The sequence below is a fragment of the Nilaparvata lugens genome, chromosome 3, assembly GCF_014356525.2.
Source record: "Nilaparvata lugens isolate BPH chromosome 3, ASM1435652v1, whole genome shotgun sequence".
In the NCBI taxonomy this organism is placed as follows: Eukaryota; Metazoa; Arthropoda; class Insecta; order Hemiptera; family Delphacidae; genus Nilaparvata; species Nilaparvata lugens.
The window spans coordinates 89,235,771-89,263,556 of record NC_052506.1 but is presented as its reverse complement, the minus strand read 5'-3'; the positions used below and the strand labels follow the sequence as shown (position 1 = coordinate 89,263,556).

General features: G+C 32.4%; 2 protein-coding genes across 2 annotated transcripts; one reads left to right on the top strand and one right to left on the bottom strand.

Moving 5' to 3' along the window:
- LOC111048273 lies at window positions 1-27,786 on the bottom strand. The gene is made up of 4 exons (XM_039422949.1): window positions 27,630-27,786; window positions 2,343-2,460; window positions 1,536-1,640; window positions 1-185 (listed from the first exon to the last, which is right to left on the bottom strand). The coding sequence occupies exons 1-4, from the start codon at window positions 27,642-27,644 to the stop codon at window positions 1-3; spliced, it is 423 nt and encodes a 140-aa protein (XP_039278883.1). The 5' UTR covers window positions 27,645-27,786.
- Window positions 3,884-13,496, top strand: LOC111048283 (lipid storage droplets surface-binding protein 1). Its single transcript, XM_039424990.1, has 5 exons — window positions 3,884-4,041; window positions 6,469-6,597; window positions 7,227-7,424; window positions 10,008-10,212; window positions 12,879-13,496. Exons 2-5 carry the CDS (start codon window positions 6,478-6,480, stop codon window positions 12,881-12,883), a joined length of 528 nt encoding a protein of 175 aa, XP_039280924.1. The 5' UTR covers window positions 3,884-4,041; window positions 6,469-6,477; the 3' UTR covers window positions 12,884-13,496.

Here is a 27,786-nt window from a genome sequence, read left to right as displayed (position 1 = left end):
TCAGTTCATCTGAGTTATTTGGAAATCTCTCGTACTTGTTTCAGGACAAAAAATATTATGAAGATAATAATTACCAGGGTTGTCCCTTTGGTAATCAGCTGCTGGAGGTGGGCCGTAGAAAACTCCCATAGGATAGAGACGTTCTGCCATTGGACGTGTTCGAGGATAGCCTTGGAATTGACTACCTGTAATTCATTACAAATTTTACTTTCAATTTGCAACTCGGAAAAGAAATAGAGTCAATCAGTTATAATCTATTCTATCATGAAATAACGTATCGTTCATAAAATAATTCTATAACCTATTCCATCCAACTATACAATCTTCCTTGTCAAACGTCTCAATCAATTATTTAAACAGTCTCTTCAGTTTTCCTTGTTCATCATTGTCCATTTTTTTATTAGATCTTGAACCGCTCAGAGTATATAACAACTAGCAACTTAAATTTTTTTGTGTAGTTGAGAAGTTGATATTGTGGTAATAATTATTCATATTAAATGAAAAAGACCAAGAAATTGTCAAAAAACACATATTTATTGATACTTTAGAAAGACCGGTTTCGGTTATTACATCATTGTCAATCTCTGATGAACTTATCAGCAGTTTATCAGAGATTGACAATGGTGTAATAACCGAAACCGGTCTTTCTAAGTACCGTATCAAATCTGTGGTTTTTTGACAATTTCTTAGTCTTTTTCATTTAATATTAACAATTACCACAATATCAACATCTCAACTACACAAAGCGGTCTAAAGTATCAATAAATATGTGGTTTTTTGACAGTTTCTTAGTCTTTTTCATTCAATAAAAATAAATTGATTGATAAAAATACACAATATTCCTTCAACATTTATTTATAAATTAAGTGGTATTAATTTTCATTTAGAATCTTTTCCAACATTGGATACCATCAACGTCAAAACAGGTACGGTACCTAGGCGCTTAGAATTATTAATTATTATACAGTAATAATAATTCTTGGTCAATTACGATAGTTTTTGATCATATTATTAATATAATTGAAATTAATTTGGATTAATTATTCATTAAAAGTAACCCTGAATTGAATAATAGATAAAGTTATTTGTTTTTAGAAATATATTGATTGTATAAAATCTCCTGTGATTTACTACGGTATCAATGGCTTCCTAGCTTTCAATGATTGAAGAAATTTATTTATGACTCAATTTTAGGATATCGGACGATTCTTTGAAATTCTTCAATCTTCAAACTATGCATAATATACTAAGTAGTTTAATTTCAAAAATAAAATTTCTTCCCTGATTCCTTAATAATTTATTTCTAGTACGGTACCTACAGATTAAAAATATGTATACCGGTATTCATTATTTTTACAACAACCTTCTACATAATTTTTGATTTTTTTAAATTCAATATCATTTCTATTAATTATTTTTTCAAAGTATTCTGATTAATACGGTATTGCAATGTGTTATAGGCCTACTTTCATTTCAAGATTTATGAATATTACTTATTTTCAGGTGTAGGCCTATTAATATTTTCTGATACCGACCTAGTTCGTGAAATGATCGCATTGGCTTGGGATAATGATACTGTTGAGGCTGATACTGCTGGTTTGGTATGAAAAGTCGCTCCTCTCTTGCAATTGGAACTCCTCCTAAAGAAGACATTTCATAATCAGTACGTTGATATCAAAAATGAAAATTGTTCTAATAAATAGTTTCAAACTTGAATAAAATTAATTTGATCCAATATTATATTCAAATTTTAAGGTACGTCATTGTGCTGTTTATTGGAAAAGTAATGAAACTATAATCAATAAAGAAAAAAGAAAAAATCTAAGTGAATCAGAAATATTGAAACTATAGATAGTATTTCAGTTTATACTAATAGTTTATTTTAAATGTTGCTAGTGAATCTGTAGGCCTTCTAAACATTTTGACTATCATCTTTCTACCAAAGTAGGTACCTTCATGAACATATAAAATTTAATTATGTTTGTATAAAATAATCAATTTTAAAATATATCCTCTTCCAGCCAAGCTGTCTTGGTGTTCTGTTTATGAAAAATACGTTAGTCTCTCATTTTAAATTTTCATGGAAGTAAATGGCTAGACAAGAAAAATTTATATAGCCTAATTCACAAAAGAATTGATAATTCTGTATAAATAAGTTAGCAGATAATAAGTGTATGTTATAACGTTCAATCGTTCATTAAATAAGGCTATATTCAATGTAGGTTATAATTTAAAAAATAGAAATAAGGAGGGGTAAGTTGTTCTCATTTTGTAGCAATGAATATGGACTCATACACTGTTCTAATTATCCTATTTGCTTATATTTGAAAAAACATTTTCACCTGGATAATGCACTTGAAGGCCATGACTGTATCCATGGGGAGGCGAAAGAAATCGTACATACACAGCCGATTGACTGTGGGTTACTGCCAATAGAGCAGCCAACACAAGTACTGAAAGCTATAACAAAAAATCATTAGCTTCAATTCTTTCAAAATCATGTACGGTACCTACTCAACATATCTTTTGTATAAGATATTAATCATCCATCTTAGATATTAGACATCTTATGTCTAAGATATGTCATTATGTACTAAGATATGTTTATGTTATTGTGTAATATTCTATTAGAATAATTAGGATAGCTGTAGGATAGTTATAATAATAATATTAGGATAATAAGAATTGAATCAATTCTCGCATTGATTTGTTTATTTATTTCCATGAATAGGTCCACAATATAACATGTTCAATGAGAACTACTGCTTATTTTATTGCCATTCTAGCATTTCTAACCATTTCTAGCATTGGGGAAATTGAATGAGGATTTCTAAATTATTTATGTTATTGTTTAAAATAATGGAACCAGTGTACTATGCAATATTCACGGAAATGACTGTAATCTCTTGGTCAATTTGTAATTCTCTAGTCAATTCTATTCTTTCTGAATTCTAATTAATTATGTTATTGCTTAAAGTAATGGAACCTGTAGAACCAGGTAATATTAACTGAAATGTTATCTCTTGGTCAATATTTGTAGTTCTCTAAAGTCAAATTTACTTGTATAGATTATTTTTCTGAATTATGTTATTGTTTAAAGTAATGGAACCATAGCAGCAGAACCAGGCAATATTCACTCAAATGTGATCTCTTGGTCAATATTTGTAATTCTCCAGTCAAATTTATTCTTATAGATTATTTCTGAATTCTAATTAATTATGTTATTGTTTAAAGTAATGGAACCATAGCAGCAGAACCAGGCAATATTCACTCAAATGTGATCTCTTGGTCAATATTTGTAATTCTCCAGAGTCAAATTTATTTTTATAGATTATTTCTGAATTCTCATTAATTAAATTATTGTTTAAAGTAATGGAACCAGTAGAACCAGGTAATATTCACTGAAATTTTATCTCTTGGTCAATATTTGTAATTCTTAAGAGCCAAATTTATCCCTATACCGGTAGATTATTTCTAAATTATAATTTTCAAATCCTATGATTGAACCCTATGATAATTATGACATCTTTTTATAATTTAGTTCATTTTATATTAGTGAAAATTGAGAATATACAATATTAGGAATTGGTGTATGTTCTTAAAAAGCAGTTGTAAGTTCACGTTTTATCATTGCTTTCTCTTCATTCAAAGATAGTAGCCTGACCTGCAAAATAGTGCAGGCTCTATTAGAATTTATTCTTATTGAGCTTATCATTGTATTTCCTATCAATCAACCAATTTCGGTCACTCTCTGTCTTTCTCTTCCTTTTTCACTCACGCACCGACTCTTCCTCTCACATTTCCTCTAACAATTTCTCTCTTTCTTCCTCACTTGTCATTTCTTTGTCCTTCAAAGTTGGTTGTCCGTCAGAAAGGGCCTGTCTCTACAATCAGATTGATAACAATAACGGACGTATCTGATCAAAGTTCATTTGTGGCTTGTGGCTCTTTCGATCACTGTAACTGTCCCAGTTGAATAGTGTCAGCATCTCAAGCAACTAGTCAATTATTTTCGTCAATCAACAGTTCCAACTCCTTTTGGTAAGTAAATTAATTACAATTTCTCATGTTTATTAATAATGTATTACATTTTAGCACCAAATATGTACTATCTTGTTGAAAATCCATTGTTTTGTAGAATATTTCTATTCTTGTTCAAATAATTATTGGTCATTTCTTAGATACATATGTTTAATTCGAATGTCTTGTGAGTAGGCCTACGGTACACCTTTTTTTATTCTTGCTTCTTCCATGATTTTCAAAGGTTTTTCCTTTTCATAGAATTCAATTGCAAGCAGTAAATTACATCTTAAAATATCGAAAGCCAAGAATCATTCTCAAATTTAAAATTTGATCCGGTTGGCCATGGGGTTTAGACATGTTTGAGATAACTTTTCTGTTCTAAATTTTGAATTTATTTTTATTGAATTTAAATGAAATAAATATGCATGATGCTAAATTTCTTATGGAATTCTTCTATGAAAATGAAGCCTCTGATACAATCTAGTATTCATATTAAATGATTATAATACTTTTCAATTTTATTGAATTGGAAAAATATAAAACCTGAAACCTGAAAATGATCTTTATTCTTTATTAATTGTTTATTGATTCATACAATAAGTACATCATCAAAATGATATAATCTGAAATAATATTCCACTGTTCAGTATGCTTCAACTTGTTCCTCAATATATTTGTTGCTACATGAAAAGGCTACAGTGATTAGATTTACAATTCCTGTTTTGAACCTTCCACTGATAACAAATATTTATTTGATTTAAGTTAAGTTCTGACTTGAAACATGCACGAGATAAATATGTTTTACCTACTTGTGAGTTCTAACTAAGCTCTAATGATTTTGACACTTTCTCTAGAGATGTTAGGGCGTGTTGTGAGGATCACTGAAAGCTAGCAGGTACAATCAAATGTGTTTCTTGAATTCAAAATTTAATTTTCTATATTGACCTATTCATCTCATGAGCTTTAGATTTGTGTAATTCATTAGTGATTGATATTTAGATATTTAATCTGACTTGCTAGTAGCTACATGAACATTTTTCAACTTTCAACTTATATTTAGTTCTGGATAAAACCCATTTTCTCAAAGTGTGAGCAGGTAGCCTACTTGAGAATGAGTTCAGCAATACCTTCTTTGTTTGGTGACTTATTAATAAAGAATTGAAGAATCCAAGAAATAACTTGATAAAATCCTTGATAATTTTATTATGAATATTGAAATACAAATTTTAAAATTCTCAGCTAGTTTTTGAAATAGACTAACAAAGGTTGATCCCAAGGCTTGAAATCAAACATAATTTGTTTCTTCAATTTTCATAATGGATGCGTACCAAGCCGCAAATCTCATCAATCAAGTGACCTTACCACACTTTGATTGATTATTTTCTTTCATTACCAACAGATTTGGGAAGATGTTTTATAAGCTTTCTCTTGAAATAAGACGCGTGATTATCGTATCCAAAACACACCTTTTAAGACGTTTTTGTGTTTAGCAGGATTCAATTCCAAAATAGTTGAAAAAAGGCAATATAATACTCAAATTTTAAAATTTCACTCTTCGTCTGACAAAATTCTTATCCAGATTTTTTATATTTATCAACATTTATATATTTTCAATTTACCTTTTAAGAGAAAATTGATTATTAGGTCTATTAGTATACTGAAAATACAAAATCTTAATACCTGATGTATTCCATCAATTGGAATATCAAATTCGTGTTATTTCCAAATCATTCATTAAGATTTTGTATCTTCAGTATAGGGTAAACTAGCCCACGTTGGGACACCAAAATTTAAACAGCTATTGGACGAAAATAAAAAAATTCTTCTGTGCCACCTGTACAGGAAACAATCTTATAGAGTAAATTTTGTTTATGTTTGACCTGAATATTTTTTAATTTCGTGTTTTGTGTAATTTCCTTTTTTCTGTTATATAATATATAAAATATTGTTAATGCCTAATACAAAAAAAAACTCTAGGGAATGCAATGTATCTGATAAAATTGTATTGATTTACTTATGTAATATTGTATTTTCTTTTTCTTTTTTCAATATAGCCTGAACAGAGCTTGACAAACACATATGTTCATCATGTGTATGATAAGTTATGTTCAATCAAATAAAATTTATCAGGATTAAGTTATTAACATTTTGATAATAACTTTGGTGTAAACGCAGCTTTAGATTTAACAAATTCAAAGCAGAACTCAATAATAGCATAACGCAGTTTGTAATAGTAGGCTATTAAACTCAAATTACTTCCAAACACAGGACCGGGTTTGAGATTTACTCTGAATACTCTAGGACAATATACAGTTACTGCATTTTAATTAGTAGATACAGTAGTCTTACCATAGGAAGTGCTCAAAATTACTGTGTAATGAAATAAAATTTAATTTATTTGAATTTTACAAAAACCTGGTCAATATTATTCTTATTTATTTTCAGAAAAAAGCAATGGCTGACAATAAATCGATTGAAGGACCCACTGGAATGTGCTCAATTAACAGGGTTGCCAAATTGCCCGTTGTGGAGAGCACATGGAATGCTGCATCAGGAATGTATTCCAAAGTAAAGGTGAGAGAACAATTTTACCTCATCCCGTAACTCTCAACTTTTGAACAGTAAATACAGTATAAACTATCTATAGTGATAGTGAGGTCCACGTTATAATGGCAGTGGAGAAAGATAGGAGAACAACGTTGCCGATCCTATTCTGTCTTGTCAATGCCTTCTTGACGATAGCTGATACAGGTTTATTGATGTAATATTAATTGTTCATTCTCGTTTAAAATGATAAATTATAATTTATCAAGCAAGAAATTATATTTTTCAATAATTTCATAATGAATTTTCATAATTAAGATGGAATATTTTGTTAATTGATTATTAATTCTACATTGTTAAAAGCCTATCAGGCAACAGAGCAAAGCGAGAGAGAGATAGCGCTAACCGCTTTGTTGAATGATAGACAAGGATAGCAATACCAGTATTGCTAATCAAACACTGCCATTATAACGTGAACCTCATACTATAGATCGTGGAGCTTCAATATTTTCAACGGTCTATTGAAAACAATTTTCTATAGTGTTTTTATTATTAGATTTACTGTATGGAATTTATAAATAGCCTACCTACAATCTTATGGAATGTTATCATATCTTAATTTAAGTACTTATAATATTTTGATTTCTATAAAATTTTAGGAATCGAATTCGTTTTTCAACAACGTTCTAAGTACAGCCGAGAGTACAATGCAGTCAGCCGTGCAGGCGACGCAACCAATCACACAGTCGATCACTGATAAACTGGAGAAGCCAATCAAATCGGTCGACTCAGTGCTCTGTTCAGGATTGGATTATGTTGAAGACAAAATTCCCGGCATCAAATCACCACCCAGTGAGGTAAAACTACTAAACCTTTCAACATTAAGTCGAGATAACTAAATTATTTCAAATATTTTTATAAGTAATTCAACATAAGGCTAGATCTTGTTTTTGAATATTTGAAAATTAATTACTATTATACTTCTTTATTGATTCATACAATAAGTATATCATCAAAAATGATAGGGAGATAAAAAAAATGTAACATTGTGCTATTCCTTTCCCAAATTCAGGTTACACATAGTCCAAAAGGACTAGATCGATCCTTTATATACCGGTATTATTGTTTTTCGCAGTGGTATAGTTACTTTTTGTAATCGATGGGTAACAATTCAGCTATTTCAAAACTTTATTTCAAAGAGATTATAATAGAATTCTTGATATACGTAGCCGTTTAAAGGATTTTATTACATTAACCAAAAAATAAATTATTGAAATATTATTTCAAATGGAATAGAATAAATTGAAGTATATGTCAACCAAAATAATGTGATTTACAGGCTTTCATCCTCATAAATAATATTGCACGAGTATGATTTATCGACTGTTTGGTATTTTACTCCTGATGAGAATATTCTACAAATAAATAAAAAATAGTATCTTCTATTTTGTCTATTTTGAGTATGGTTCATTTACTTTTGGTATTTTACTCCTGATGAGAATATTTTTCAGATAAACAGATAAAGTATCTTCTATTTTGTCTATCTATTTCAAATATGAGCTCCATATATACGATAAAATGTATAAGTTATTTCAATTCAAAACAGGTTTTCTCATAGCGGTTAGGAGTCCTAAGTATCCAATTTCTTCTTGAAATATCTATGCTAAGAATAATCAGCCAACCAAATAGAAACAATATGAAAAAATGAATTAATAAATATTAGCTTTTATTAATGATAACAATGTCAAGGGCATAACAGTGACGTCGTGACGTCATTCGTTTTTGAAGAGTGATTAACCCAACACCGTAGTAATCCAACGTCATCTCTTCAAATCTCTGTTATTGTTTATATAGTTACTTCTATCTCTCCCCACTTTTTCATGTAATTTCGCTTTATCATCACGTTGTTGACATTTTTTACTTACCGAATCTATTGATTATCATTTAATAATTGCAATCTATTTTTATTCAACATGTACAAAAGTAGAGTCCCGCATCAACATGTAATATTTATAGAATTATTGCTTGGTGGAATTATATTATTAACAATTGAATTTTCCTCATCAAGTAGCCTATACCCAAGGTACCTAGAATACAATGTATTCTAGGTACATTGAGTATATACCATTATTAATCAATTTCGAAAGAAACTATTTTTCAGTATTTTTATAGAGAAAAAACCAAGTCAAAACAATACCGTAAAATTATAGAAGCTGCGCTGTTAAAGGCTGTGCAAAGGCTAAAAATAAACTCTATACTGGTAATATCTTTCAAAGTTTTTCGATTTGTGTACTATCAAGCTATCAAAATGAAATTTCTCAGGAAAACATTTTTTTCGATCATTACTTTTTGAGATAAGCGCCTAAAGTTTAAATATTTGGGACAGAACATTCCAAATTCGGTAAGAGACAAATCCATGAAATTCAGAGGATAAATTCTTCACGGTAAAATTTTTTCTGAAAATATCACTTTTTGAGAAAGTTATTCAATTTACTAAAAATGACCAAAAATAACTTTTAGTGGGGATATTTCCTAAAAATATCAATTTTTTGAGAAAGTTATTCAATTTACCAAAAATTACCAAAAATTATTTGAGTTAAAAATTGATTTTCTAGAAAAGTTTTTGTTTTACGGTATTCAATCAACAATACCATGAAGAACTCTCATCTTCTAAATGGTATGCATTTATCTCTCATCCAATTCGAAATGTTCTGTCCCAAAAATCTAAACTTTAGGTGCTGTATCTCAAAAAATGATGATCGGAAAAAAATGTTTTCCTGAGAAACATTTTAATTTTGATAGCTTGATAGTATACAAATAGAAAAACTTTGAAAGATATCAACAGTAGAAAGTTTATTTTTAGCATTTGCAGAGCCTTAACTTTTTCAGATTTGGTTATTGAGGTGATATTGCTCAATCAATGTTGGTAACTGAAATTCAGCATTTTAGATGCTTTTATGAAATACAATGAATATAAATGAATTGTTGTTCTTTCTTTAGATGTATGAGAACACAAAAAACCTAGTCTTCAGAACGGATATAACTCAAATTCGACATTGTAGATACCTACTTTTATGAAATTCAATGAATAAATAGGTAGTATTTTTAATCCATTATTTTATTAATTTCAAATGTTACTATAATTCTATTTTATAAATAAAAATAACTATCCCTGAATTCATACATTTTAAAAATATAGATGAATTGTTGCTCTTTTTTAGATGTATGAGAACACAAAAAACCTAGTCTTCAGAACGGATATAACTCAAATTCGGCATTGTAGATGCTTTTATGAAATTCAGTGAATAAATAGGTAGTATTTTTAATCTATTATTTTATTAATTTCAAAGGGTACTATAATTCTATTTTATAAATAAAAATAACTAGTCCTGAATTCATACATTTTAAAAAATATAGATGAATTGTTGCTCTTTTTTTAGATGTATGAGAACACAAAAAACCTAGTCTACAGAACGGTGCAACCAGCTGTGAAGTGTGTCTGCGACAACGTTCAGTTGGTGTCGACCGCACTCAGCCACCCCTGCCAAGCAGGAGAGCAGTGCATCCGATTCATCAAAAATGGCGGCAATAGAGCCGTGCAGGATCAGGATGAACAGAAACAAGTGGAAACCGCAACAAAGAAAGGTAATATTTATTATTGCGATATAAGTTTTAGTATTAGATGGTACTAATACTATAGTGAGGTCCACGTTATAATGGCAGTGTTTGATTAGCAATATGGTATTGCTATCCTTGTCTATCGTTCAACAAAGCGGATAGCGCTATTTCTTTCTCGCTTTGCTCTGTTGCCAGATCGTCTTTTAACAACGTAGGATAAATGATTAATTAACGAAATATTCCATCTTAATTATGAAAATTCATTATGAAATAATTTAAAAATATGATTCCTTGCTTAATAAAATATTATTGATTATTTTAAAGATCGTCTTTTAACAACGTAGGATAAATGATTAATTAACGAAATATTTCATCTTAATTATGAACATTCATTATGAAAAATATAATATCTTGTTTGATAAAATATAATTGATCATTTTAAACAAGAAATAACAGTTGATATTACAATAAACCTGCATCAGCTACCGTCTATAGAAGGCATTGACAAGACAGAGGATCGGCAACGTTATTCTCTTATCTTTTTCCACTTCCATTATAACGTGGACCTCACTATAGTATCACTTCAATAGTTGTACAATCCTATTATATTAAGCGAGAAATTTCTGTATATCTGTTTATATTTTTATATCTGGTTATTTATGTTCAACGGATCTCGAAAACGGCTCTAACGATTTTCACGAAATTTGGAACATAGTAGGTTTATGATATGAAAATTCGATCGCACTAGGTCTCATCCTTGAGAAAGCTCGCTGAACGACATCAAAAGGATAATAATTCATCCTTGGCTGAAACAGCTGAGACTTTCGTCGTCTGTGGATAGTAAAAAGTGAGCGAGTGATTCTGTGGAAAATCAAAATATCGCATCCCCGAAATTCATAAGCTGACGTATAGCCAGCTGTGAAATATAAACACGATCATTTTAGAAAATTGTGTTCTGTTTATCAATAAATAAAAATAACGAGCGAAGCTCGGTGCCCCGATATTTTACATGAAACGAATAAACACAATTATAAGATCTCAAATTCTCAATTGATTTGGTGAGAGGTTTTTGTAAGACAGTAAGAGACAGTAAAAATTTGGAAGAGGAAGTGTTAGATATGTTTTGATACTTTGATACTGTTTGATACTTCTATACCGCAAATCTCACAAGATAATAGAATGATTGGTGAAAACACCATTTTCTGTAATTTTTCTATCTACAAAATTATCTTCCAATTTGACTGGCTCATTATTCTAATACGTACAGTCCTGGTCCTGTAGCTTTGCCTATCGGCGAAGGGCCACTAGACTACATTTTTATAACCGTTCAAAACCAATATTTGAAAATGTTTCTTTCTATAAGCAGCAGAAGTTCTTTTGTATCTTCTCAGGAGCAACGTGTTGCATCCGGAAAGATAAACAAGAAGCTTTTTGGAGTGAAAAAGGAAATTCGTATGTCTTTTGTTGGTGGGGAGTCCCTTGCGGGAAGGTCCCACCGCCTGAATATATAATTTAAGCCGTCAATGGGCCTCACGACTGTCATACTTCAGCCGGGACCGACAGTTTAACATGCCCATCGAATAACACGGGAGTGATCTGGTTAAAAAACGTTTGGTATTGAGAGGGTTTGAACCCTGGACTCTATGCTGCTACGCAAGCACTCTATCCATTGAACCACGGATCACTCCGTGCGTGGAGTCCTTCTATAGTCCGGTCCACGTTATAATGACAGTATTTGATCAACTTCGGTTTTGCTATCCTTGTCTATCTTTCGACAAAGCCGGTGGTACTATCCTTTTCTAGGTCCACAATGGTGCCAATTATGTTTTTGACAGTGTAGAAATATGATTTATTAATGCAGAGAATCGGCATCGCTATTCTTCTATCTTTATTCACTGTCATTATAGCGTAGACCTCACTATAGCATAATACAGCCTATATATTTAAGCTGACATTCGTTCAACATGCTCTTTCCATTGTTGGTGATACGTTGCAACTCTTTCATTCATGAAGAATCTCTGTGTGTGAGGAGCTTCCTTCATCTAGGGTCTCTTAACTCTATATCCTGATGTTTTTGCAAAGCCGTGAGTATCCCCCCCCCCGAATCATACCTCTTGCCTATAAAAATGTCGTTTCAAAGTCACGGATGTAAGCTATACGGGACGCGTATATTGTAGGCTACCCACATCATATGCCTTAACTAGAGTCTGCTATGTCAATATGAACTCTCTCATGCCTCATACTCTGACGTATAGATTTTACCCAAATGATACTGTGATGGAACACATTTTTGGAAACCTATATATTTTTGTCATTGCATAAACAAGTTGAAATGCGATAGTTGTAATACATTATTTGAATAGCATGCACTGATGCTCTTTATTATAATATACTATACATTTTCCAATTGAAATCACTTCACTTTTGTATGGCTAGGTACTTTATTAAAATTATTAAAAACAAAATAAAAACCTGAATTATTCTTCTATTGGGGTTCACCCTTTTATTTGAACTGACATCTCAGTTTGAAATGTTTTAAATAGAAGTGTACTTCATGTTTTTATATTGTTTTTAATAATTTTCCAATCATTTTTAAAATTATCATCAACTATAAGATATCAATGTCCTAATAATTTTAATTTTTTAAATGTGTTCGATCAGTTGATAAATTTAGTTAATTGTTTTTTTTTCAGATTGAATGCTGTGCTCAGCATATTTCAAATTCGAGAAGAGACTGAAAGAAGCTTTATTATTGAATAACAAAAACAATTCAAGGAAACTAAATTTGGAGAATATGTTCCATGGAATGTATTGAAGTTCAACGTTTTCAATAACAATATAGGCTAAATTTTTATGAATTAGGAGATCGAATTATTCTTATGGAATTAATTTTTCATAATAGAATTAATTTCTCTTCGTTTTAGATCGAAGTAGAATGTAGATGTTTTATAATCAAAATTATATTTTTCGTTGTCGTTTTGTAAAGTTCTGGGTTTGTAGGTGAGCATTTCAATACCTTCTGAGTTGTTTCCCATAGGCCAATCATTGTCGCTATCTTATTTTTTTATGACCGTGTCTGATGGTGTCTCGGTACCTTTGATAGATTTGAGATGAAAGGTTGATAATTTGTCTACAACAGTTGTTGCTTGTAATTAGATTTTGAATTAGAATTAAGAGTATTATGAAATCAGAATGCAGGAAAATGTGAGAGGGCACTCTTAATCTGTGATGGCCGTTTGACTGTGCAGATTCTTCATTTGGCCAGCGCAGGAGAGGCATTGGTACAGGGGAAGGGTGTTGCCGAAGACCCTGCAGTTTGAATAGGGTGCTATATTGTGTACCACTTACCAGTACCGCAGCACCTTCTTATGTTATAGGCGATGTACAGTAAGTGATGACTTAAGCCGTTGCTACGACGAAATTTTGGACTTTAAAAAACCGATGATATGGAGAGAGTACCGTCAAACCGGCTAACTTGGGACAGTTTTCAACTTCGACTTGAAATTCAGTTCCATAATTATTTTAATAGTTTATTTCTCCTGTGATCAAATCTTAGGTCTCTAATAATACTTCAAATATATACATTCAATTTCATTATTATTCCAACCTGTTCTGAAAAAAATTGAAAAATGTGGCGTCCCAAGTTACCCGCAGAGGTTGGGTAACTTGGGCCACCAATATTATTTGCCTGATATAAGACAATTGGGTGGTTGAAGGCTAACTTGGGACATTAGATTTTGAATAATATGTTTCATATTCATAATAAAAATACTTGAACTGTAAAAGAATTGATAAAATTATTGTATGTAATAATTGAGTTTCATAATAGAAGTTATTAAAGGCTCAATTTCTAGGTTAGAGATATCTTAGCTCTTAATTAGTTGTTCAAAACGTTATTAAATATTTTCAATGATGTGTTCCCGACAAATCCACAATGCCAGAACTCGGAATGAATTGCACAAACAGCTGGTAAGTTGGAATTGGAGGGAAGGGGTTAAACTGTCCCAAGTTAGACTACTGTCCCAAGTTAGCCAGTTTGACGGTATATGCTATTCTTATGGCTCTAAAACATCACCTTTCATTTACGAGTATATCAATCAAATAATTGATTTCTAAGAGTTGAGAATATTTTTTCAAGTTCTACACACGCAAATCATCAACTTTCAGTATTTATTTAGATAAAATATTTTTTTTGGACTGCCAAAGCAGAAAGTCTCACGAAGTAAGATGTTTTAGACCTATAAGAGTATAGCACAGGCTTTCTCCATAGCCAACAGTTTGTTTAGAGTTCAAACTATCTCCTTGACAACGGGTGACGTCACACTTGAATCGCCTATTAGCGAGAAACGAAGCAATATCAGTGACATCGATTGGGCTGTGGAAACCAACTCTGGAACTACTACCGCCAGGCGTTAATTTTTTGACTGGAAAACTAGTTAACTAACTACCTCCCAGCGGTGGTCGGTTTTAGGATTTGTTTCTACCGCCCAATCGGTGTCACTATATGCTTCGTTTCATGATAACAGTATCAGATGGTGCTTCTGAGCTAGTGAGTAGTACAAAGTATTGGAGCTCCGTACTCAAACTGCAGGAGCTTCGACAACATATTCGTCCACAATACCTATTCCTGTCCTTTTTCGACCAGACGAAGAATCTGCGAAACCAAAAGGTCATCACACATTGAAAGCGCATTTTCACATTTTCTAGCATCTCGTTCAAAATATCCAACATTTTCATTAAAAATCTCATGGAAGCATATATTATTGTAAGCAAGCTACTGAGCTCTCATCTCTAATTTATCAAAGTTATGGAAGCCCCTTCTGATACCGTCATCAAGAAACGAAGCGGCAGTAACAATGATTGTATTGTGAAATATAACTCCGAAGGCATCTAAATGCAAACGTACAAAACCAAAACTTCAAAAAACAATTTTTCATCTACAATACTGTTGTTGAATTATTTTGCAGTTTTCTTTTAATTCATTAGTTATCAATCTTGAACTGCGCGGTTTTAAATGTTACTGTTTTTAAATTGGTGTTTTTTATTATATGAGAATATGTTGCTCAAGATATTGTAGAATAATGAGATATTGGAATGACACTTAAAAATTGAATTATGGTAATTTTCTCAAATTGCAATGTATATTTGTGTTCCTATGTTTCAATCAATTTGTATGGTTATTTTAGATAATCAAATACAATCAAGTACAATAAGTTGTATCTCAATTAAATACTATTATTATTGTACAAATATTGTAACGTTGTATGTTATTATTGATCCTTTTCTATGGGTACAGAAGAATACAATACAAATATAATAAGCGTGCATACGTAACGTTGTATACGTATATTGTATAACGTTTTATGTTATTATTCTAATGTTTACAAGAAAGCACTGAATGGGAGAGAAAAACTAAGGATACTCCTTGTACTATTTCTCTCCCAAATTTAGATAATATTATTTTAAAAGTCCGAAATGAGGTTATGATTCCACTTTTCTGAAATTTAGTCCTTTTTCACTCAAAAACTATTGATCCTTTTCTATGGGTAGAGAAGAATACAATGCAAATCTAATACGTAAAATGATTCATCAGTGCATATTACATTTCGACGATTTCATTTTTCCCACCCTGAGAATGGAAAATCAATTACTCCACGACAGTTTGCATTTTCAATGTCAAACATGTTGCTCCACGATGAGTCAATCTGTTCATTAATAAGCGCGTCTCATTTGTTGAATGTGTTCCCTTCTCTTCTCTCCTATCCGCTAACAGAATATTTTTGTGAAAAGTGATGGCTGAAGCAGTGACAGGCGGCAAACAGGGTTTGTTTTGACAGGTTCTGCAACAGACTGACTGATTAATGGCATCGTGAGACTAGAGTGGTGCTATCGCGGGGGAGCGGGGGAAGGGGGTTACTCTGTCTTCAGGTTTAGTTCTGATGATTAGCAAGGACGCGGATGGCGTGAGTGCGCGTGTGAGAGTGTGCCTGAGTGAGAGAGTGAGTGTTACCCAGTAGTATAACTGGTGAAAGAAGATGATAGCGCTGAGGTGACTGGATTTAATTACATGGGTATGAATTATTGTATACCATAAAAAATGTGTATAATAGAGGTGTGAATTACTGTTGAGTATAAGAATTTATTATTGAGAACGACACAGAAATTTTGATGAGGAAATTACCTAGTGTTAAATTCAACTGACTTTCATGCTTTTTAATCTTCACCTACTTGCTAAATCTGTTACAAACTATAGTTACCACTTATCAACTTTTACAGTGGAACCTCGATAAAGTACATCTCTCAAGGGACCGCTCAAAAATGTATTATTATGAAGTCTTTACTAGATCGGGGTTAGTGTACTTTATCGAGGTTGAAACCTATATGGACGTTTCAAGGGACTATGATAACTAGGAATGTACTATAATGTAACTTTTTACTATATACTAACTTGTACTATATCGAGGTTCCACTGTACTAGTTCTGTATTTAGAACTTTTGGTAGCCTATTTATTAACTAGTCCCACATATTATTCTAATATTATTAAAAAAACTTACCCCAATCACATTATTTTCTTTAAAGCCAACTGGGATATTTCTCACATTCACACACTCACCCTCAGCACTTTCATAATTCTCTCTCAAACACACATCAACTTGCTCGCTCTTTTATTGCTCTTTATATCCTTCTCCTCTCTGTGTTGCAGAGAAGGCCTGGAGCCGGCGTATCCATAGTTGATAACTTATTTACAATTATTAATCAATCAATCAACAAACTTCTCTTCTGCTCTTCCCTAATAAATTATCTACCACTATAATCCAAAAATCTAATCTAATCATCTATTTCCCTCTACCGTTTCGATAATATTCTCTCTCTCTCTCTTAATGTGTGTTCTCTCTCAACTTTTTATTGTTCAAGAATATTGTACTGATTGTTCAATACCATCGTTTCTATTTTTATATTCAAAAACTAATGGAAACGCATTACATACTTCAAGCAGTCATCCGCTATTTCAGCGTAGTATTACATTAGTCAAATATTTGCGAAAGTCACTTTACAGGTCAGTTAAGGAATGACAAGTGAAAAATCTAATCACCTTTGGAGGTTGTTACGGTACCTCACAGGATATGATGCACTTGAAATTTGCATTCAAGTTCCACATTTCCAAAGTGCATAATGAACGCCTATATAGATTGTAGCGGAGTGGATCTGTCACATTCAAGTAGCTTTCAATTATTACGTTTAAGTACCTTTCAGGTAGCTTTCAATTCAATGGTGATGTCAATTGCTCAGCTTTCAATTGCTTATAACCAGTAGTGTCCACTATTGATGGTCAGTGTGGGCAATTCTAATAGGAGAGTGGGTTGAAGGTAGCAGTACTTCAATGGGTAACAATCATGACAAGCTTATATTTGGTAGGTGGAAAAGAACTTTTAGGAGAATTAGGGCCAGACTACATTAAGCGTTTTTTCAGGCGTTTTTCCAGGCGCCTACTCAATCACCAATCGGAGAGTTTCCTGAACTCGGCAGACTCTAAAAACGTCGTGTGAAAACGCTTGAAAAAGCGCCTGATATGGTCTGGCCCTTAAGATAACATTAAACAAACGTTTGCAAAGCTTTATCTCTCCATTTATTTTCTCGAATAACTTTTGAAAAGAATGTGTTCTCGACAATAATCTCATCTCAGATTGTGTACCAGTTATATGCATTTTTATGCATTATAAACCTATTATCCGCCACACTGCACAGAAAGCAGCTGTTTTCCAGACCCTACGTAGATCTGAAAGACATTGTTTGCAGACGACTCTCGTCTGACGTCAGAACAGGTTTCTTCCCGGCCTAGGCCGGAAAGAGTACCCTTTCCAGCCGCTAACATGGAACTAAGAAAGGTGATCAAAAGACAGCTGATCAAAAAACTTTTCATTATTTGTGTTCATTATTCAATAATTGAAACATTTATAATAATATCATCTTATTGTCATTTGAAAGAATAAAAAAGTATAAACTCAACCTCCCACATAATTGAACATAATCTTTTAGGTTATTCAGACAAATAAGAATAAAAAATAAAAATACTTGGACAATTTCCTGATATTCAGATTACCTCAGATTTGCTAGAGCTATCACCTTCCACTTCTGCTTTCGGAAGTGCTTAGTAAACAACTATTCTCATATATATATATATATATATATATATATATATATATATATATATATTGTTTATTTTTGTGTGTGGTGAAAAATAGCATTCGCACCACGGGCAAAACTGTTTTTTCCGGCTGTCAATCTTTTTTAGTCCTCGGCCTACGGCCTCGGACTTGAAAACCGATTTCGAGCCGGAAAAATCTCATTTTCTGCTCTGGGTGCGAAATATACTATGTTGGTACTTGGATGAGCCAAATAAGAATCATGATTAGATTAGATTTATCTACTTATGATCTACTTATTTGTACGATGATATTTGACCTTCTGGTTCCAAACCACTCGGATTCATATTATACTCTCATCTTGAGCCGGCTTCAGACATGTGTCATACGGAAGCAGCGAATGTTCGGCGTTCGGCGAACTATTCGTCTAGATATTTGACGATTAACGAGCACACATCTACACACATACGTGGTTTGCCGTGGTTTACTTTCGAAAGTGTGTATTCATTCAAATTGTCACATTATTTAACGATACTTTAACGAATCCAAATGAACAACATAATATATTATGTTGTCTTTTTTCTTCAGGATTACTTTCAATACCTATATATATTTTTTTTATGAGAAAATATAAATCTCAGTACCCTTTTAAATTATTTTATCACATGTTTCGGACATTAAGTCTTGAAAATGGCTTTAATATTCGAAACATGTTGTGATAAAATAATTTAAAGGGTACTGAGATTTATATATATTATGTTGTTCTCGCCGCATGTTTCAAACAATATTCTAAATTGTGTCTATAGGTTTGTTAATATACTTGTTAGCCCTATATAATATAAATATAACAGATATTAAAAAAAGAAACCAAGAGAAGAGAATAGAGAAAAGAAGATAAGATAAGAGAATATCATGAATTCAACCACGTCAGGATGATATGATCAAGTCAATTAGAAATAATAATTTTAAGGTCATCATCATTTATTAAGTGGAGTAAGTTTAAGAAGGTTACAAAAGGATTTCGCAGTACTTGACATTTTTTGCTGTCAGCCCTCTGAGATAGCCTATATTAAATAGAAGTGATCCGGCCAACTAATGTCGTGATAACTGGCTGTATATCGTGCCAATTCAAGCGTGTTATCACGATCTGAGCGTCGATGACGTGTTCTTCTTATTTTAAGTGTGCTTCGTCGTTGATCGTTGACAAGGTGATCCGATTTGCCGATTGAAAATAGAGAGGAAGATGAAAAAGAAGGTGTAATATGGAAGCGGTTGGTTGAATGAATAAGGATGAGAGAAGGATCCTCTGGAGAGAATTTGAAAATGGAAAGGAAGTAGGAGGAAGAAGAAGAAGAAGAAGAAGAAGAAGAAGAAGAAGAAGAAGAAGAATGCTAATTCATATTTTTTCCTGGAAAGGAAAGTTGATAGGTAAATTACCTCTTTTTATCTGCTCAGAAAAATTGTGATAGGACTGACTCTCATTCAATCAATCAATAACTTTATTCAATTCAACACATACGCATAAAAGAAATCAAAATACGTACAAAAAAATCACAATCAAAAATAAATTTCTAATAAAACACAAAAACAGGCTTCATGGTGGGGTGTGCTGAAAAGAAAGAAAGGAGGAAAATACCATCTATGGTTTCCCATGTAATAGGCAGGTAGAGGGTATAAAAGTAAGGAATGAAGGGTGAGGAGAAGAAAATGGAAGTATTGGAGAAGAAGGTAGGAAAATAGAGAGAGAGAGAAATGAGCAAAAAAAATGTAAGCGAGTCCATTTTCAACAAATAATGGTCTTGCAAACAGTAGTTAGAGCAGAAATCTCGAGATTCATACGTCGATATGGAAGAAAAAGTTACTGAAGGTCCAGATTTTCATTTCTAGTATAGTTTTTCTACTTATCTTAAAGTCTATGAGGAAGTGGTCTTATCTAATATTTATACGTATTGAAAAATCTTCCCAACATTGAAATTTGACACGTGGACCACTAGACACGTGTGCTATAAGAACGTGTTTGAGAATTTCCCGAAACGCTTTTTAGAGATTCTTCAAAAACAAGCTTACATACAAATTTGAAATTTGTAGGCCAAGCTACGAGTTTGAATGCAAGCAATGAAAAGGTTCCCCCTCCCAAATCAAATAAGAATTCCCGCTAAATCACCCTAATTAAGCACATTACTCCAGCGGGTTTTGCGTTCCTCGCATTGCTTTTACAATATCATTGGTTTCAATATTATATTCTACTAGCCGTCAGGCTCGCTTCGCTCGCCATATCCGTCTAGCCAGGGGGCTCCGCCCCCTGGACCCCCGACTGGATCGACCAAGAATGAAATCAGCAGGCTCGCTTCGCTCGCCTGCATTCTTCATTTGAGTATTTTTATCATATGTTGGTCGGGGGCCAGACTAAACGTCTGGCTAAACGGATATGGCGAGCGAAGCGAGCCTGACGGCTAGTAATATAATATTCCCAGGATTGAAGTAGCAGTGCCCAATCAATTTTTCCGCGATAAATGCATTTAAATCTTCAACTTGGTGCCAACCTAACAAAGTCAACTCAATTTTAATGCCAACCTGACAAAATTATTAATTTAGTTGCCAGTTAACAACTGTTTCGAAGAGGTACTCTATCTAGATTATAGTTCTATAGTAACATATGATATGGAAATTTCAATTATAATTAAGAGATTGGGAGAAGAAGAATATACATGCTAAAAGACGAACTTTAAACCCTTAAAAACAACCCTTAGAGTTAAAATATTGCCAAAAGATTTCTTAGTGCGCCTCTAAAGGGCCAACTGAACATACCTACCAAATTTGAACGTTTTTGGTCCGGTAGATTTTTAGTACTGCGAGTGAGTGAGTGAGTGAGTGCCATTTCGCTTTTATATATATAGATAATATTAATTCTGAATTTGCATACACCACATCTCCTTATTCAGTCAACAATTCGCGGTTTGGTTGAAGTACGATTAAAGGGAGCGTACCTCCTAGGGGAGTTACCGTCTACGGTACGGTATATTATTGGTTTTTATTATTGAATCAGGTATTGGATTTCTTTGTCAATCTGTGTTACCGAAACTTTTGAAATTATAATTAATAATGAAATTTATACAAATCATAAGTAGTAATATTACTCGTAATAGCATATTTATTGGAGCTTGAAGATATCCAACCGGTTAGTATATTTTACGGTACGTGATAAAGCTCTTTACTCACTACCTACTACCTATATACTTATATAAAAGTTACTTGTTTATCAATTAATCAATGTGTAGCTCAATTCAAAATATATATTATAGTCATCCAAATGAATTGAGGTGAATTCAGTTGATAGTCTCGCCGACATTGATAAACAGTATTTTTGTCAGAGACTTTATTATTTCTTTTATCTCCGCACTTAATCAACTTAATCCGCCCCCCGGAAGTCTTAAGAGTATAAACTAGTCAGCTGTAGCATTAGAAAGGATTATCGTTCTAGCACATTGACAAATTCATCTTTATCTCTCATTTAGATTATTTGTCATTCTGAATAAATAGATTCACTTGCCGAACGATGGGCAATATATAGGCGAGAGAGCAGTTACTTTCACTACCTACCTTATACTGTAGGCTACATTAAATGGATTATCGGTAAGAATAGCCTATAAAGGACTCGCCTTCTACCCATACTAGGTTACCATCCAAGGAAGAGCGACTCATTCTTTTGAAGACACATCGTGGAATCAGATTAGAAGGGAATTGATGATTTATTGGATATGCGCCTTTCTTTTTCTCAAACCCCTTCACGCATCATTAATGTGTGCTTCACATTATTGAAATCGTCAAAAACTCCTTTGAGAAGGTGCTGACATCATTCAATATAATAGCTTTTTTTTTACTGTGTTATAATTTTCATATCGGTGATAATTTTCAAATTCAAATTCAAATTGTTTTATTCATAAAATATTACATATTCACAAAATATAAAAGTGTTATAAATTACATGAATAAATTCTCCCTGCCTGGATGATTTGTCCGTGTGCAGGGAGGAGTCGCAAATTATCAGACAGAGGGCAAACACTAGCAATAATAAAATAAATTACAAACTATGAATAATAAATAAATTTGAAAGAATAATAAGAGAGTTTATTTTAATAATAAATTTTAAAACTAAAGATAGAAAAAAAACAATAAATAAATAAAATAAAAGTGTCAGCTCGACGGCGTTTAAAGGGCTGAGTTGGGAGTAATATAGCTTTTATTAGCGTGGTACTGTGTGTAATATTTGAATGTTATTCTGTGTTCAGAACTAGAAATATTCATCTATATGGAGAATGTAGAAGAGCCTCCGCAGCATCTGAACCGATGCAGAGCAGCCACCCGGTCACTCTCCGCTTGTAGACGGCAACGCTAACCCCCTCAGTAGTTGAAATCTCGCTTACGGTAAAGCCAATGGGCTAAATGAAAACAGTTTCCAAGTTGAATTGAATTACTTAAACGGGGAAATTGAATATTTATATGCAATCTGTTTCTAGTGGGATAATAATGTTGAATTTCATTGAAGACAAAGTTACTTTTTTTTATAAAGACAAGTAAATTTTTTATAAATAATTGTTTTATATTTAATACAGGGAATTCTTGGAAAAGTGAATGTGTTGGATATCTATGATTTTTGGCCAATAGTGTTTTAATAAGTGCTCTCTGTGAGACCGCGACAGGACGCAGGACACCCAAGGAGGCACCGCCCCACGCCAAGATGCCTTACTCAAGCAATGTCTGCACATATGCATAGTAGACAGAACGACAGTGTCCAGGACTCAGGAACCTTCCCAGCTGTAAAAGCATAATTCATTTTACGCAACCTCTGCCTGAGGTACTGCACATGGGCCACCCAACTCAACTTGTGGTCGAATATTATGCCAAGATATTTGTGAGTTAAGACTTGTTCTATCTCAGGACAGTTACAGTCATTGGAGAATGGGTCACCACATGAATGCATCCTGAGCACCCTGGGCCCGGGGCTATTACGAAGGAATATAGGTAGACACTTGGATTTCGAAATATTAATTGACAACACATTGTTGTCAAACCAATTTTTTAGTTTAAGGAGATCAGAGGAAGCATTATTGAATGTTTCAGTCCATGTGCAGCCTGTTGACACAAGTGCCGTGTCATCGGCAAAGAGGAATAATTGACCATGTAGGTGCAACCTGGATATGTTATTGATGTAAATGAGGAAAAGTAGGGGGCCCAAGGTACTCCCCTGCACCACTCCATAATTAACTGCAATAGAATCACTGTCTGTGCCATTTAATGATATTCTCTGTGTTCTATCTTCAAAATAGCTTCTAAACCATCTTAAGGTGAGATTCTTGAAGCCAATTGCTTCAAGTTTTGCAAAAAGTATATTCCTATCTATTGAATCAAAGGCCTTGACTAAATCCAGAAAAGAAATTAGAACTTGTTTATTGCTAGATTGTGTGGTAACACAATTGTGTAACTTGTTAATTTCAAAAAGAGCATCGGATGTGTTTTTAGAGGTTCTAAAGCCGTACTGGTTGTTAGAAATGATGTGAAATGAATTACTCGTATTATTGATTAATTGAGTATATTTCAAAATAGTTTTTAGTTTGAATCGAATTGCTTTATTTTTGAATCATCGTGTTTCAAATAGGTAATTTGCAATTAAATAATCATTCAAATACGTTACCTATTACGATACCGTATCAGAATTTCATAATACAAACACGGCCGTATTCATGCCAAGCTGTTCAGCCAAGAGCAGCTTAGGCTACCGAACTATGCATCGTTTTTATTTAGCGTAGTAGGTATTGTTGAATCTTGAAAATGAAGTTCCTTATAGGGTCCCTTATCAGGCCTATGTTGGAGATTCATTGGAATCTATTTTCCACTTCGATCTACGGTACTCTCTCCAGGACTCAAAAATGTATCCAATATGATATTATCTCCTGTAATATATATGACATTTATAAATAAAAATATAAATCTAAGTACCCTTTTTAAATTATTTCGTCACAACATGTTTCGGCTACTAATGCCATTACCAAAACTTGAAACAAGTTGTGACAAAATAATTTGAAAAGGGTACTCAGATTTATATTTTTATTTATATTCAAAAGTAGCCCTAAAGAAAAAAAGACAATTTGACATTTATCTATATCGTTTAATTGAAATTTTCAATTCTAGGAAATACGATTCGGCATAATCTTAAATGACTCCTGGAATTGGCTCGTAAGTCCTGAAGAGATAAGAATTGAAGTAGATCGAAAATCTCTGAAATTAGAGAGCTTTGATTGAAGAATAGATTCAAGAGGATTTTACTTCACATTTTTAGAGAGGTACTCCTTATATTGTGAGACACTCTATGCTAATAATTACTGTTTCTATTCAAATTATTGCATTACCTACTGCTACTCTGCTACTCATTCCTCTACATCCTCTAGAATGAGCCTACTGGTAATACTTTATTGGATGTTGAATCAACTAAAGTCTTTGATTCTTCAACAAAACACTAAATATTGTTGACAATATTTATTTATACAATCTATATTGGAGTGGAAATGTTGCACAGAACCCATTATAATTATATAGTCCTCAGGGCATTGCTCTTTCATCAAACGTGCCATCTCCCATGTAGAACCGGATCTATTAGAGTCAGTCACTTTAGAATAATATATTATTCTTATATAAGAATAATATTATTGTTTGTCGAAACTACAACTAAAGTTTAATCCTTATTTTCTCCCAAGAATTTGTAAATCAATGTTGTCCGTTCTGGTGCAATTACGCGAAGTGAATTTCCGTTCGCGATTTGCGGAGAATTGGCTATGTATACGATAAGACACATTATATTGCAGAAAATTTTGCAGTATATCTGAAATGAATATATTCAACTTCATATTGGATTGACAAGAGGTACGGTGTAGTAGGCTACATTAGCTTTCGTTGAAAATCACAAGATTGTAATTAACTTGATATCCAGCTAAGAAAAATATCTGGAAAAATTAATTCAATCCAAATGCAAAAATATTATTTTGATGTACCGTATGTAAGGTACCGTAGTCTGAAATTTGGAATCGAGAGACGGATTAAATTTATTTAGAAAATTATAAATATTGGTACTAGGATTACTTATTCTACTATTCCCTTACATTTAACATTATCAGGTTCTTATGCATAAGATGTAATTTTCGGCAAAACAGTTTTCTTATTCTAAATGTTTTTATCAATGTACGGTACCTAGAATACAATTTATTCTAAATACATTGGTTTTTATCATTCGTCCATGAAAGATATAGGCTATTTCCGCCTCCAACATAAATTTTACTGCCTCACTCAGATGGTAATAAAATAATATAATAAGAGGATTTATTTCTACATGAAACACTTTCCGAAATTGAGACATTTTTACTAATAGTAAATCAACTCACTTGACAATGTAAATAAGTGAAAAAGTTAAACGTTCACATTTATTTCCAGTTGATCTATAAGTCAAACATTTTTGAAGGCCTGCTCGATCCTCTTATATTGATTTTTGTATTACCAAACTTGCCTTACCGTATCTCATGTTTGATTAGCTTCTTCAAAAAATTATTGCTTCTTCGAATCTATATACTTTTTTATATATTTCAAGTTTGGGAGAGAAACAAGAGATGCACTTTTTGGTTGAGTTGTCAACCTGTGGTTTCAATCCCAATAATCGTGATTAATATTAATGTTAATATAGGGGCACCGAGCTTCGCTCGTTATTTTTATTTATTGATAAACAGAACACAATATTCTCTAAAATGATCGTGTTTATATTTCACAGCTGGCTATTATATGTCATCTTATGAATTTCGGGGATGCGGATATTGGTTTTGATTTTTCACATACTCGCTCATTCACTTTTTTAATATCCACAGCTATGTTTCAGCCAAGGATGAATTATCCTTTCAATGTAGTTCAGCGAATTTTCTCAAGGATGAGACCTAGTGCAATCGAATTTTTATATCATAAACCTACTATGTTCCAAATTTCGTGAAAATCGTAAGAGCCGTTTTCGAGATCCGTTGAACATAAGTAACCAGATACGGTATAAATATATAAAAATACAGAAATTGCTCGCTTAATATAATAGGATTTGTGTAATCTGCATGTATAAATTTGTGTAATCTGCTGCATATATAAATAATAAATTATCAAACGAGAACTTCTTTAATCCAAATGTTAGGCCTATGTAGCCTATTTTTAGCGTTCAAAGTTTTAAATGGTTTTTGTTTTTGTGTGAGACTCCAATAAGTTATAATTGAAAAAATACAAAACAAGGTAATCGGAACTATTTATGAAAATTCGAGACAGTTCTCATCCATTATATTAAATAGTGTCGGTTGTTGAAGATTAATCTCATTCCCACCGATAAATAGAATTGAAAAAGTGTCAAGGAAAATAAAGGGTAGTAATTTGGTTATTCATCTATTAAAACCTGCTATCAATAAGTAGCCCTATAAAAATAAATCAAGAACTGAAAGAATACAGCAAAATACACCTACAGTGAGATCCACGTTATAATGGCAGTGGAGAAAGATAGAAGAACAACGTTGCCAATCCTGTCAATGCCTCCTATAGACGGTAGCTGATACAGGTTTATTGATGTAATATTAACTGTTCATTCTCGTTTAAAATAATCAACTATATTTTATTAAGCATAAAATTATATTTTTCAATAATTTCATAATGAATTTTTATAATTAAAAGCTGATACAGGTTTATTAATGTAATATATCAACTGTTAATTCTCGTTTAAAATAATCAACTATATTTTATTAAGCAAGAAATTATATTTTTCAATAATTTCATGATGAATTTTCATAATTAAAAGCTGATACAGGTTTATTGATGTAATATATTAACTGTTCATTCTCGTTTAAAATAATCAATTATATTTTATTGAGCATAAAATTATATTTTTCAATAATTTCCAAATTAGAATGATAAATATTTTGTTAATTCATTATTAATTCTGCATTGTTAAAAGACGACGATCTGACAACAGAACAAAGCGAGAAAGAGATGGCGTTATCCGCTTAATTGAATGATAGAAAAGGATAGCAATACCATTGCTAATCAAACACTGCCAATATAAAGTGGGCCTCACTATAGTATTTCTCACAAGTAGGTATTTTTAGTTTTTTACAAAATTCTCTTTAAATTCTCTTTGTATAATAAAATGATATTTTTAAATACATGTGATATGAAAATAGCTTCTCAATTCGATAGAAGAAATATAGGAAATTAATTGTGATGAAGTGACTTACCAGCAAGTGAATCATGTTCGTCTAGGCGGCGGGTGAATGCATCGTTAGAGGAAGAAGTTCACTTCTGTCGAAGAAGATGCTCTCAACTCTGAACATCTGAGCTGAGCAAGCCCGAGGCCACTAACTGCTCCCCTTCTTTGCCAACTCATGCCATCTC

Excerpts from the sequence above, each read along its gene's own strand:
- LOC111048283 (XM_039424990.1), top strand. The coding sequence starts at position 6,478 with ATGGCTGACAATAAATCGATTGAAGGACCCACTGGAATGTGCTCAATT. Across the intron at positions 6,598-7,226 it reads GAATGTATTCCAAAGTAAAG|GAATCGAATTCGTTTTTCAA; the intron begins GTGAGAGAACAA and ends ATAAAATTTTAG. Across the intron at positions 7,425-10,007 it reads TCAAATCACCACCCAGTGAG|ATGTATGAGAACACAAAAAA; the intron begins GTAAAACTACTA and ends CTCTTTTTTTAG.
- LOC111048273 (XM_039422949.1), bottom strand. Across the intron at positions 1,641-2,342 it reads CCTTCAAGTGCATTATCCAG|GAGGAGTTCCAATTGCAAGA; the intron begins GTGAAAATGTTT and ends TGTCTTCTTTAG. Across the intron at positions 186-1,535 it reads GCGATCATTTCACGAACTAG|GTAGTCAATTCCAAGGCTAT; the intron begins GTCGGTATCAGA and ends AATGAATTACAG.